The sequence below is a fragment of the Triticum aestivum genome, chromosome 5B, assembly GCF_018294505.1.
Source record: "Triticum aestivum cultivar Chinese Spring chromosome 5B, IWGSC CS RefSeq v2.1, whole genome shotgun sequence".
In the NCBI taxonomy this organism is placed as follows: domain Eukaryota; kingdom Viridiplantae; phylum Streptophyta; class Magnoliopsida; order Poales; family Poaceae; genus Triticum; species Triticum aestivum.
This window is the reverse complement of record NC_057807.1, coordinates 709,926,471-709,939,884: the sequence shown is the minus strand read 5'-3', so window position 1 is coordinate 709,939,884 and position 13,414 is coordinate 709,926,471. Positions and strand designations below refer to the sequence as shown.

At 44.9% G+C, this 13,414-nt stretch overlaps 2 protein-coding genes across 2 annotated transcripts; both read right to left on the bottom strand.

Moving 5' to 3' along the window:
• Positions 1 to 4,000: 4,000 nt before the first annotated feature.
• On the bottom strand, positions 4,001 to 5,349 carry LOC123115363 (leucine-rich repeat extensin-like protein 5). Its single transcript, XM_044536531.1, has 3 exons — positions 5,313 to 5,349; positions 4,338 to 4,807; positions 4,001 to 4,217 (listed from the first exon to the last, which is right to left on the bottom strand). Exons 1-3 carry the CDS (start codon positions 5,347 to 5,349, stop codon positions 4,059 to 4,061), a joined length of 666 nt encoding a protein of 221 aa, XP_044392466.1. The 3' UTR covers positions 4,001 to 4,058.
• A 238-nt stretch (positions 5,350 to 5,587) lies between these two features.
• Positions 5,588 to 7,362, bottom strand: LOC123117879 (disease resistance protein Pik-2-like). Its single transcript, XM_044538546.1, has one exon. The coding sequence runs from the start codon at positions 7,360 to 7,362 to the stop codon at positions 6,124 to 6,126; it is 1,239 nt and encodes a 412-aa protein (XP_044394481.1). The 3' UTR covers positions 5,588 to 6,123.
• Positions 7,363 to 13,414: the final 6,052 nt, after the last annotated feature.

Genomic DNA, 13,414 nt, shown 5'->3' with positions numbered 1-13,414 from the left:
TTCAACATCGTCTACAATGCCACAAACCTACTCACATGGAAATGCCTGTTGGCACAGCCCCGCATGCGCTGAGCCCCATCATCTACAACACTCGAAGAAAACACCTCCGAGAGGGGATCGCTACTCGACCGTCAATGTCGTCAGATCCAACCAGGAAGATCAAACCATGATTCAACCAGGAAGAAAACACCTCCATGCAACCTTTTTATCTGATTTTCGGATAACCTCACATAGCCTTTTCGTGTCTATTTACTATACATGTTTTTTTGCGTAACTAGAGGCCGATCTCGCTCCACATGACTCTACTCCGCTGGCCTCGTCATCCTTTTGGTCATTGTGGCCGTCCATGTCGAAGGGCTCGCGGCGAGGGAAGTACCAGAGATCCATTGGACCCCACACCTGCACCAACCGCTGCTTTGTCAAGCAAGAAATGCAAGCATCCTTCTAAATAAGATATTAGCTATCTTGAGGCTGGAAATGCACCCTTCTAAGTAAGATATCAGCAATCAACAAAAAATGACAACAATATTTTTGAGGCCTAAAAAAACCTTGCAATATTGATATAAGGAGACAGAAAAAGAGGCGAAAGGATCACATGATATATATTTCGTATACCATGGACGCAAAAACACAATGTAATGGTCGCCCTCTGCTACGATGATGTGCACTCCTTGGCATCGGGAATCGGCTTTGGATACATAGGAGGGGGCGGGCGACACTGTGGGATGGGGAGACTATGGTGAGAGGAACGTACATGCCGAATGCCGTGGTATCAAGGGAAGACAACAGTGGCGGAGGCGACGCCATGGCGAGGAGAGCAGGCCGGGGGAATGAGAAGTGAGTGTGAGTGTTCTGTAGTGTGGCGATAGAGCGAAAGAGTAAATTGCCTTTTTTAATAAGAAAAAAAGGATTGGCTGTTTGCTTTTTTATAGGGGAAATCACCTCTTTGCTATGAGAGAAATATCACATACTATTTGTATATTAGTGAAAAATATCATCTACCCTAACAAGTCATTTCTAACAAGGATTGAGATGCGACTCACTTTACTAAAAAGCACAATGCTACTCACTCCCGACTAGAAATGGTCACATGCTTGCATTTAGCAAACGACCAATTGTATATGGAGCTTTTTTTAATATATGTTTATTGTTCACTTTAGATTAGAGATGAAACCTCATGCCTTCGGATATGATGCCTTGAAAATGTCGATTGACAAAGCTTTATGATGGGCTAGACTGAAAACTTGTTAAGTTTTACAAAATGGGAAGATATGCATACAAATAATTGTTGTTCTTTATATATTTCTTGCACTCGTATTTCTATATATTTTTATTTTTGCGAATGAGAGGGATGAAGATGGGCAAAAGTAATCCATTAAAAGGGTCTCGGGGCGATGTCATTGGAAGGGGTATATATATATATATATATATATATATATATATATATATATATATATATATATATATACAGACGGTCTATTCCGCTAATATTAGCAGAATAACTATTCTGCACACCACTTTCCACTGCACGCTGAACGCAAGTGCACGTCATTCTTTGACCCAAGTGTGCTGCAGTACTCACACGAGTGAACTTCTCGGCGAAAAACACTGCACGCGTTATTTTTTTCGGTACTATTTTCGCTCTAATTTTTTAACCGTTTATCGGAATGAGGCGTGTAATATACCGTTGAAAAGCTATGGATTAGGCGCAACTTCGACATGTTGAACACTTTTCGAGATTACACACGGTTTAAGAGCAGTTTTGAAAATGGTGCGGCCCATGACGAGTGGCAGCGAGCGTTTTTTCGTGATTTCTTCTAAACCGCTCGTCGGAATGAAGCAAACGTTCCGCCATAGGATAGATATTGTAGAGGCGCATCTTTTTCATATATAAATTTTTCTCTAATTCCTTACGGTTTAAGAGCAGTTTCAAATTTACTAAATCGCGGAATTCTGTTTTTCAAAAAAATTTAAATTTTTGATAATGTTTTCCCTCCAGTTTTTGAACCGTTTGTCGAAACGAGGCGTGCGATACGCCGTTGGAAAGCTACGAACGAGGCGCAACTTTCATATGTTGAAATAGTTTTGAAATTCCTTACGGTTTTAAGTTAATTTTGAAAATTGTGCGGCGGACGACGAGTGGCATCGGCCGTTTTTGGCGAAATTTTTGTAAACAGCTGGTCGGAATGATTCAAACGATACGCCGTTGGAAATATATCGACGATGCGCAACTCTTTCATGTAGAACACTCTTTCTAATTCTTTACGGTTTAAGAGGAATTTCGAATTTACCGAAATGCGGACACTCTGTTTTTCGTGACACTCAGATCGACGTGGGTACTTCATCCGACTGAAAACCGCACTGCAACGAACGAAAAACCGCACTGCATCATACGGGTAAGAGAATTGCATGGTTTCTTTTATTCAAACTTATTTTTTTTCAAGGACGAGAAAGTAGAGTGCACTTCACATCGGGTGTGAATGAACCACAACACTATCAAGAAGTGAACCGCATTACTTTTTTTCGCTTTCGTAACAATTTTTTTGCACTTACGGGATGAACATCATACGGCCGACCGCACTGCTTCAGAATGAAAACCGCACTGCATCGGACGGGCAACGGGGCAAGCGAGCTGCATGGTTTCTAAATGCATTTTTTGTTTTAAATGGATTGTACAAAAGTCCTTCGTAGTGGACTTTTTTCAAGACCAGAGCGCACTGCGTTTGCATGATTTTTTAAATGCATTTTTATTTTAAAATGTGTGTATTGAAAAGTCCTTCGTAGTGGACTTTTTTCAGACCAAAGTGCACTGCATTTTTTGCATGTTTTTTAAGTACATTTTGTTTGAAATGGACTGTACTGAAGAGTCCTTCATAGTAGACTTTTTTCAAGACCAAAGTGCACCGCATCTGCATGATTTTTTAAATGAATTCCTAGGTCAATGCTAACCTTTGCCCAGCTCCTACTTTTGCTGCACTGACCTGACCGACTGAGATCTCCAACAAGCAAGCAACCAACTGCTTTGCTTCAGTCGCTGCATGCTTAGTACTACAGCAACAAGTTTTCCCAGCAAAAGCATTGCACATTTGCACTGGACCCTAGCTTCAACAGGGCAATGTGCATGAAAGAATGCATTTTCGCAGACTGATGGAACCTCATAAGTTGAAACATACTGCAGTAGTGAAATGATTGGCTAGCACAATGAACCAACAAATGTCCATCACGAGCAAGCAGGTAATATACACAGTGGAGCAACAAACTTGGGTAGCATACAGAGCAATAAATGTTGTTAGAAATCTACAGAAAAAAAGAGCAAAAGAAGCTCTTTCTGAATTGCGCATGGGCGGCTACTGTTCCAGGGCGTCGTCGCCGGCGAACTGCACGTCCGCACCGCACGAAACGCTTGCGTCGTGCACATGGTTTGCTTCCACCCACATACTCGACTGCACGGTGCCGCCGGCTGTGCTGCTTACACTCACGCGGTGGACATGACCAAAATCAACAACAAAAAAGCTGAAAAACACACACAAAATTGTGAGATCCAAGCCCAGGGACTGCACGGTGCCGACGGGTGTGCTGCTTCCACTCACGTAGTGGACTGCACAACCAAAATCAACAGGAAATACACAAAAAAATTGTTAACTCCCAAGCCTAGCAAGCTGCTGCTCGTCCTTGATCTCATGGCTCGGGACGCAGGTGCTCGGGTGCGGCAGCCCAGCAGTCCGAAAAATCCGATGTGATGGCTCTTCTCACTGCACATACCCGGCAACCTAACCACCTGATGCCCGATCTGCACTGCACGAGGAGTCGCAGTGCACTGCACGCCCATGACCGTGCTGCTCCAGCGACGGAGGATGGGAGGTGGAAGAGGGGGACAGAGGGGCGGCGAACCACGAACTTGGTGGCCCTGCGGGGGTGCGATCTGCTCTCTTCTCCTGCGTTACTGTGTGCACATCAAACATAAATTGAAAAGAATTTTTGGGTCCCTGAAAATTTTTTCGGCACCAGAACACAGTGAAGAAGTGGGATTGCAGTGCGGTGCCATTTGGACGGCATGGTCACGATGCCGGCTTCCCCTCACGAGAGCACCTCCTCTGTCCCTCCAGCGAACTCAAACGACAACATGGGCAAGTAGCTACTGAACTTGGGGAAACCACCAGCGCACCACCGGGAAACTGCACGCCATGCGAGGGGATGGACATAGTGGGCAGAGCGAACTGCAGTGCAAGAAAGGAATTGGGAAGGAAATCAAAAAACAAAGATGAAAACTCCATGGCTACCTGGCGCTTTTTGTCAACTTTGCAATGACGGGGAAGCAGGGTGGAGGAAGGGAGCACCTGGGCTGCGCGGGGGAGGAGCTGCGCCTCCGCTGCGGATGTCAAGCGAGAGAGGCAAAGCCCGTCGTCGCTATGGCCGGTCGCCGTCCCGTGACAGAAGCGGAGGGAGGTAGGCCAGGAGAAGTGGTCCGGCGACACAGGCTTGATCCACATCGAGGAGGAGCTGCGGATCCGGGCGTGGGGGATGGGTGACGGTGGGCAGGGGCGACGGGAGACCAAGCTGAGGGCACTCGGAGGTGCAGCCCTGCGGCGCCGGCGGGGGAAGAAGCAGGTACGGGTGGGGCGGCGCCGACGGGGGAAGAAGGTGGATCGAGGAGGTCGGGGCCGGCGTGGGAAGAAGGTGGATTGGGGGAGGGCCGCGCCGGCTGGGAAGAAGTTGGATGGGGGGAGGGCGGCGCCGGCAGGGGAAGAAGGTCGATCGATGTAGGGCGGCGCCGGTGGGGGAATAAGGTGATGGGGGGAGGGCGGCGCTGGCGGAGCAGAAAGTAGATCGGGGGAAGGGGAATCGTGGGCAGATGGAGGTGTTGTGCGCCGGAGGAGTAGGAGGCAGGTGGGGGCGCACGGTGATGTTAGCAGAATAAGGGTTTGGGACAAAATATTCCAAAATATATATTCCTTTTTTAAATTAATTTGAGATTTCCAAATTTCAAAACATTGCAAAAAATTTAAATCACGTTCAAGAAATCATAAAATATTTGTGATTTGAAAAATGTGTGGGACATCATAAAAAAATCGCAGTTTTAAAAATATTAGTGATTTTAGAAGAGTGTTCGCAAATTATTAAAAAAATCAAAATTTGGAAAAAAATGACAGGAAATAAGACTATGTTCATGATTTTGAAAAATAATCGTGTATTCAAAACAAATTCGTGAATATGACAAAAATGTCCACGAAATTTTAGAAGATATTGAAAAACTCAAAAAAAATTGCAAGTTTGTGGTCGATGAGATTTGTTTTCAAAGTTTAAAAGTGTGCCGTGCAATGGCAAGCTCATTGCCTTGGGATTTACCATGTCGACTACATTGCGATCACATGGATATCACATCTATCATCAGCAAGGGTTGGAAGAAAGATAAGTTGCAACATGACGAGTCATTGTGTCAAAATAGAGGACGCTCATATGCCAGGGTATTGAGTCATACTTATTTGGCTAGAGTGTAATTCTTTATCCTCAGGTTCTGCAGATCCCCCCCCCCCCCCTCTTTTTGTGATGCACCTCCCCTCCCCCGGTGCGTGTTCATCGGCCGGCACGCAGGCGTGACTCCCCTATTTTTTTCATTTCATCTTTTGTCTTTTTCTTTTATTTGCTCACTTCTTTTTTTGTTTTTTCCTTCTTTAAATTAATTCAATATTTCCAAATTTCAAAACATTGCAAATTTTGAAAAACATATTTGAGAAATCATAAATGTTTGTGAATTCAGAAATGTGTGGGAAATCATAAAAATTTCGCAGTTTCAATAAATATTAGATTTTACAAAACTATTCGCAAATTATAAAACATGTTCGCAACATCGCGAGTCACTGTGTTAAAATAGAGAACGCTCATATGTCAAGGTATTGAGTCAAACTTATTTTGGCTAGCGTGTAAATTTTTTCTCTCCTGTTGCAACGCACGGGCATGTTTGCTAGTAATAAGTAACTAAGCTATTCGAGGTGATACGGAGGCCAAGGTAAAAATATTATTAGAGCTATATGGATTTCACTGGGTATGTGAAAATTGGCATTCTGATATTATTTTTAATAATTAGTTTAACCAAATGCTATGCATTTCTATGGTAATATACTATTACAGTTGTTTAGTGCTTGTAGTCGTCGCTAGGTGGCCTACGAATATGGATGTAATTTCTGTTAATTCTGATATATTTTTTACTGCCATGATGTTTGATAAATAGATTGGATGTTTTTGCAAAAGGAAAAGAAAACTGCATACCTTGTTGATGAATGCACAAAGAGATTGACCATGAGAGAACTTTTGGAGCTCCGCTAGTTGGTACGACTTCCGCACGCAGGAAACCGCAAGCCCCAATTGCTTCGCTGACACGACTATCCGGCTGCCATTCTTACTGCCCGGCAGATACTTTCTGATGTCATCCCACTCTGCCGCAGTGCATACATCTTCCAGGATGACGAGATACCTATGCTCTGTCACATGGCGCATGAGCTGGTCATTCTCACATACGCCATCCGTTGCCTGGATCTGGATGTGAGAATGCCCAGAGCTCCTTTGTCGGTGAAGGGAGGCCGCCGAGTTGAACTGAGTGAGCAAGCTCTTGAGGAACTCGTCAAGGTTGAATGGATGCAGCAGCTTTACCCGTGCACGGATACAGAATTCTTGGCAGATCTGTGGATCATTGTAGGCCTCCTTAATAACCTCAAGATGTGCAGCCTCTTGACCTCCCCATAGGGAGATGACTTCAAGGTCACCCCCTCCTCTCAAGATCAACTTCTTGAGATCATCCGTGCCGCGTCGCTTCCTCCCCGCTTCCTCCCACACCTCGCATAGGGTGTGGAATGCTGATGCTGCGCCGGCCGGCTTAAGCTCTACTGCCGGAGTGGAGACAACAGTAACGGCAGAGTTGGAGCTTGAGCCGGAGTCACCGATGAGGTTGTAGCGTGTGTTCCTCTGGCTTACATCCTCCACCCTGGTCTTGAGCCGCTTGATGTCTGCAACCGCCACATCCAGGGGCAGCGGCGGCCTTGCGATGCAGATGACGGACGAGGTGAAGCGCCGGACCCAGTCCCAGCGTGCCGGTTTGTCAAGGTGGATGACGAACTCAACACAGTCCTCGACATCGAAGGCCAGGTCACGGAGCTGCTTCACCCATGTCCGCACCACCGGGTTATTGGCGCGCTCGGCATTGGCGACGCCAAGAAAGGACTGCATCATTTCAAACTCCCCGGTGATGAACACCAGGTCGTCCTGAACACGCACCCTTTGCTTACCCTCCTCGTCAATCGCCGACTTCACCCTGCTTATCGTCCCCTCCACCGCCGACTTGGTCAACCCAAGCGCGAACTCTGCCATTGCTAATTGCTCGATCTCCCAGCCTCACTAGCTTGTGTGGTTCTTGCCTAGCTCCTTAATTGAAGCTAGAGCAAGTGATTTGTGCAGCAGCTCAGCCGGGGACGCATGGGATTATAAAGCTATCAAGCGAAGCAAGGCACATGGGGGCCCATGGTGTTTGGATATTTTAACAACACATTAATTAGCTGCCAGCCAGATCATAGTACGAGGACAGCCAGATCAGATCAGAATTCGTGACTTGGCTCTAGGTCCTGATTAAGAAACTGATTGATTTAGCTGATCGATACAGCGCCTTCACGTTAGGGCACCGGCCAGATGCAGGTGTCTATATATATTGCCTCAACTAGCTGTAGGATTGGTTATTTAGTCCATAGATCTAAGTACTCGAATCAACCAACTAAGCAAACGAGTTAAGTCAATTTTGTTAGGAACGTAACAGGTGCCAGTTCATTAACTGATAGGTTTTTCCAGTAGCTAGCTAGACATTACATCACATACACCTTTTTTCGTAAGGAATAAGTAACTCCTAATAATCCATGCTTAGGTCAGTTGGGTAATTAGCAACCACCAATTACCACATATGTAATTACCGCCTTGTACATGGGGTATAAATACCCCCAAATCTTCGATCAATAAAGAACTTTTTACATTTATCATTTATCTTGATTCTCTCTCAATCTCACTTAACATTTTCTTTATGCAGGGAACATCATGCACCCATTAACTGGTACATGCATGTGATTGGCCAGATGAGGACGCGTGATTAGTCACCGGGCTACATCAAAGCAGACTTTGTTTTGCGTGTATCCTCCATCCAGTCTCGATCTACTCGCATATATGGAGAAGAGTGGCGCATCCACGACAGACTGACATCGTTAAATGAGTAGACCTGGGGACCGATTGATGAGGTCATAATGAAGAAACTCTTTGATCGGTGGAGGCTTCACGTTAAGCAAATATATATTGAGCTGCCACGAGCTAGCATGTGCTTTCACATGGGATTGTAGTTGGTCGAGATAGGTATATTTCAAAAGTTTCTAGTAGCATTTGATATCTCTACAAACATGAAGTGTTTGCATTGCTTCTTTTGCAAATTGCAAGACTGGCTGAACACGCGGGCTATACTTGACCGTAAAAACTTTTTCCTGCAAGACTATTCCTGTGTCATGTAATATGTATCAGCTTTTGAAATCCGAACGCATCTATTTATTCACTGCCCATTTGCTGTGGCATGTTGGCAATATATTTGCCCACAGTAGTCAGTAGCCCGAAAGGTTGTCTGCATCTCCCTTTTGTCATTGACATTATCTCATCCTAGTTGCCTGGGCTCTCTGGACAACAGGAATGATTTCATCTTCAAAAACATACAGTTTAACCTTCACAGATACTGAGCAAAATTCGAAGCTGAGACGGCAACTCTTGTGCTTTATGCCAAGAGAAAGAATTACACGACCTCCAAAACCGGTTATAGCATCTAACCTGTTATAGTTTTTTCGGTTTTTGGGGGGAAACATCTAACCTGTTTTGTGTACTTGTACTTCATCTTTTAAAGAACTTTGCTTCGGTCCAACCCCCTAGAAAAGTTTACGGACCACTCAAACTCCTCCGCCAAACATGCAAAACGCAATCCCGATACGGGAGAAGAGTCATCAGAGGCCACCAGTAGGATGCTGCCGGGGGCCAGATTCAGCCGTTGTCGTTCAAGGAAGACCCGTGCACCAACAAATACAACACGATCCTTGATGACAATGTCGTTTCCGGTGATGTCTTTTCATCCCTCTCGCGAGTGACCTGCCATCACAATATCACCAGTGGAATCACCCAAAATGGTCTAGCCCCAAGAAGCGGCTAAGGTTGAGGGTGTCGATATTTCTGCTCACACGGTCGTAGAAGAAAATTATCGAATAGCAACAAGCACACACGACTACATCTTTTCCTTGCCCTCACGTGTAAGCGACTACGCCAAAGTTTTCCTACACTCGAACCTTCACAGGCCGGCCCGTGGATTTGTCTCCCCTCCGCCTACCACTCTGACTTAGGTTAGGGGTTTTAAGTCCTCACAGGGTGACGCTTGAATGGATGGCGATGCTTCATCTTTGAGATGGTCTTTCAGGATTTGATCCTCCTTGAATTTGTTTGTCACCTTCGGCTTAGATTCCTACAAATCTTCTTGGGACGGTGAGGTTAGGGTTTCTCCCCGTACGTGCACAATGGCGAGATCTGGTGCCAAACTTTTCAGATCGACTTAAGGGTTGAACAAAGATGACTACGGGTCCATGACGCTAGTTCTTAGGGCACGTGTACGAAGACTTCCTGATTGTCATCGACAAGGTCAGGCCAGCTCTGCTATGTGAGCGGCACATTGGTGGCTCGCTCTGGCGGCAGTAGGGGTAGTGATCGTTCGGTGTGTTCTAGGGACCTTGATGTTATTTTTATTATGTTTGGGGTGGTTTCATACTTGCAGTGAATTTTTATAATATATGCATATTTTCACAAAAAAAAGGAACAGTAGCAACAGATACACCTCAACAGTGGTGGCGCATCCGGTGGTTGCCGTATCTATGCGTTTCTTAGAGCATCTCCAACAATATATTCTCTTATCCCATCACCCCCAAATTGGCTTACAGGGGAAGTTGAATCAAACAAACCTGCTCCGACAGTTTCCCTAAACCCATTTCTTTTGTCACTCCTTAAAAAGACCAACTCTGCCTATGTAGTCACAGCATAGCCGGTCCCAAGCATGGGTAGAGGAGGAGAGTTGTGATTGACTTGGTGAGCCAACGTCGAAACTCAGCCACTCTTATGGAGATGAAACCTGAAAGAATATCGTTGGGGCATAACCCTCTTAGCAACGTGCCAATACCGGAACATGGGTGTGGTTTCAACTAGGCAAGGTCCATGTCGTCACCCCCTTGGTGGCGCGCCATATCTTGATCTAGATATGGTGATAAGTGAGCAAGGATCAGGTCGTTACATCCTTAGTGGAGCACTACATCGACGCCCGGGTGTAGTGAAAAATAAGCAAGGGCCTTTGCATTTCAGTCAACTAGTGCAAAGGACAAGGAAGCTATCCAATCCTAGGAGGATCGACATAGGTAGCTGGAAAGTAGGATCCCTGACAAGAAGTTACGAGAGTTAGTTGATGCAGCGGTGAGGAGAGGTGCCGATATTTTGCGCGTCCAAGAAACCAAATGGAAGGGACAAAGCAAAGGAGGTGGAGGATATCAGCTTTAAGGTGTGGTACACAAGGGACAACTACCAACAGAAATGGAGTAGGCATCTTGATAACCAAGAGCCTTAGGTGTTGAGTGGTAGATGTCAAGAGGCAAGGGGACCAGATTATCCTGGTCAAACTAGTTGTTGGTGACTTTGTTCCCAATGTTGTCAACGCGTATGCCCTGCAAGTAGGCCACAACGAGATCACCAAGAGGAAGTTTTGGGAAGGCCTCAAGGACATGGTTAGGAGTGTACATATTGGTGAGAAGTTCTTCCTAGGGGGAGACCTTAATGGTCATGTAGGTACACCTAACACATGTTTTGAAGGAGTGCATAGAGGCTTTGGTTATGGCATCCCAAATCAAGGAGAGGATGCCCTAAGCTTCACTCTAGCCTACGACATGATCATAGCTAACACCCTCTTTAGAAAGAGAGAATCCAATCTAGTGACTTTTAGTAGTGGTAACACACTAGCCAGTTTGATTTCGTCCTCTAGAGAGGAGAAGATATACATGCTTGCCTAGATTGTAAGGTGACACCAGGAGAGAGTATTGTCCCTCAACATAAGCCTATGGTGGTTGAATTTTACTTTCGGAATCGTATCCAGCGGGATAAGCGCGCCAAAATATCTAGAACGAAATGGTGAAAGCTCAAGGGGGGTAAAACTCAGGCTTTCAAGGAGAGGGTTATTAAGGAAGGCCATTGGGAGGAAGGAGGTGATGTAAACGATATGTGGATGAAGATGCTGACTTGCGTCCGATACGTGGCTTTAGAGGGGTTTGGGGTGACCAAGGGAAGGCGAAGCAAAGCTAAAGATAGATGGTGGTGGACTAATGACGTCCAGAAGGCTATTAAGGAGATGAGACTATTTTAGACGCTTACACATGGATAGGAGTGCGGACAATATAGAGAAGTACAAGGTGGCAAAGAAGAATGCAAAACAAGTTGTGAATGAAGCAAGGGGTCGGGCATATGAGGATCTCCATCGGCTTTTAAACACAAAGGAAGGCGAAAGATACATCTATAAGATGGCCAAGATACGAGATAGGAAAATGAGGGATGTCAACCAAGTCAAATAAATCAAGGATGCAATAGGTCAACTTCTGGTGAAGGAGAGGAGATCAAGCATAGATGACGAGAGTGCTTTGACAAACTGTTCAATGGAGAGAACGAGAACTCTACCATTTAGCCGGAAGACTCCTTTGATGATCGTAACGAATGTTTTGTGCGGCGAATCTAGGAGCCTGAGTTCAGGGAGGCTTTCAAAATGATGAAACGAGGCAAGCCGATGGGTTTATCCCCATTCATGTGTGGAGAGGACTTAGAGACATAGTGATAGTATGGCTAACTAAGATTTTTAAGCTCATTTTTTGGTCAAACAAGATGCCCGAGAAATAGAGGAGGAGTATACTAGTACCAATCTTCAAGAACAAGGGGGGTGTTCAAAGTTGTAATAGCTACCGTGGAATTAAGCTGATGAGCCATACAATGAAGCTATGGAAGAGAGTGTTAGGACAGAGAGTATACCGACCAGAGGGGTGTGTGGAAAATTTAAAATTTCTTTCCAAAACTTTGAACTGAAACCAATTACAGCAGCGGAAAGAACTAAGTAGATCAAGGACTAAAGATAAATTTGGAGAACCTCCACTGAATGAAAGTAAAGCAGAGAGCTAAGCAAATCTTCCGAAGAAAGATCTTATGATTGTTCGAGTGTAATAGCTCACTATCTTAGCTATCACGATGGAACACTATACACAACCAGATAAAGCGGCATGATATACTGAATGCGATGAGTGTTTGCATGCAAAACTGTGAAACAAATATGGAAGATGAACCGAGTGATTTTGGAGGTATGAATGAGAGTGATAACAAGAATGATATTCAGAGCATGATATATTATATGAAGTAAATAGGTTACTGCGACACATATAATTGACCAGGATAACTATCAAAACACACAATACACAATATGAATTGCTGAAAGAAATGCAGTAGAGGAGGAACCAATGGTGCTCAATGGTGATAGTTGAATTTGGTAGACGAGTTCACCCTTGTGCCAAATGACTACGTCTGGTTGGAGAGTGATACGGGCATGGCATCATCGATTGTTAATTCTATCGAAGCTAAGGCAGTTAAGCAGAGAGGTCATAAAAATGTTACGGAAACTAATGCCATGCAAGCGGTCAGATTTCATCGAGGAAAGGATGGTCATGTACGTGAACTTTGTGGGCCGAGAATCAATTTGGCAATTAGCAGACCAGAGACCAATTATATGATGCATGCATTGAAACCAGGAGATGTCATTGGCACGTTAGTGCAGAGGCCTATACGCATGGAGTCTAAAGGTGTACAATTATGTTTGATCAAAGTGAAGAGAGAAGAAAAGTCACATACGCATAAAATGGCAGGAGATCAAATTGGTTTTCAGAATAAAAAGGAATCAGAACGGCACCATGCATCTTACAAGAAAATACAGGAGATTAAGGCAGAGCCAGCGCTGGCTTCGGTGGAGCCTAATTTTCGTACCCCTCCGTATCAAGTTGCGATAGGTAGAATCCTGGTGCAGATTTGTTAGATTCTTATCCTTTTGTTTGAGTCAACGAGCTAGCTAGCTAGCACGTACGTGAGTCCTTTTCCTTTTCTTGTTAGGATTTGTTTTTCCTAGTTAGCACATGACGTGAGGGAGTTGGAGTCTAAGCATCTAGGTCTAAAGTTGACGTACTATTTTTTGGCATATAAAAAGCCAGGCTACGGCCTTGTAATCAGATCAGTTTTTGTTTATCCGTGAGTTATGAAAAAACTCAGAAAACGTCCATGTTTCGAACGGCCCAATTGT

What these genes read in the sequence shown, in the direction of transcription:
- LOC123115363 (XM_044536531.1), bottom strand. Translation starts at nt 5,349, where the DNA reads ATGGTAAATCCCAAGGCAATGAGCTTGCCATTGCACG. An exon ending in AATGAGCTTGCCATTGCACG is followed by an intron (nt 4,808 to 5,312) that starts GCACACTTTTAA and finishes CTGCTCCGCCAG; the next exon opens with CGCCGCCCTCCCCCCATCAC. An exon ending in TCCTCCCCCGCGCAGCCCAG is followed by an intron (nt 4,218 to 4,337) that starts GTGCTCCCTTCC and finishes CTTGCACTGCAG; the next exon opens with TTCGCTCTGCCCACTATGTC.
- LOC123117879 (XM_044538546.1), bottom strand. Translation starts at nt 7,362, where the DNA reads ATGGCAGAGTTCGCGCTTGGGTTGACCAAGTCGGCGGTGGAGGGGACG.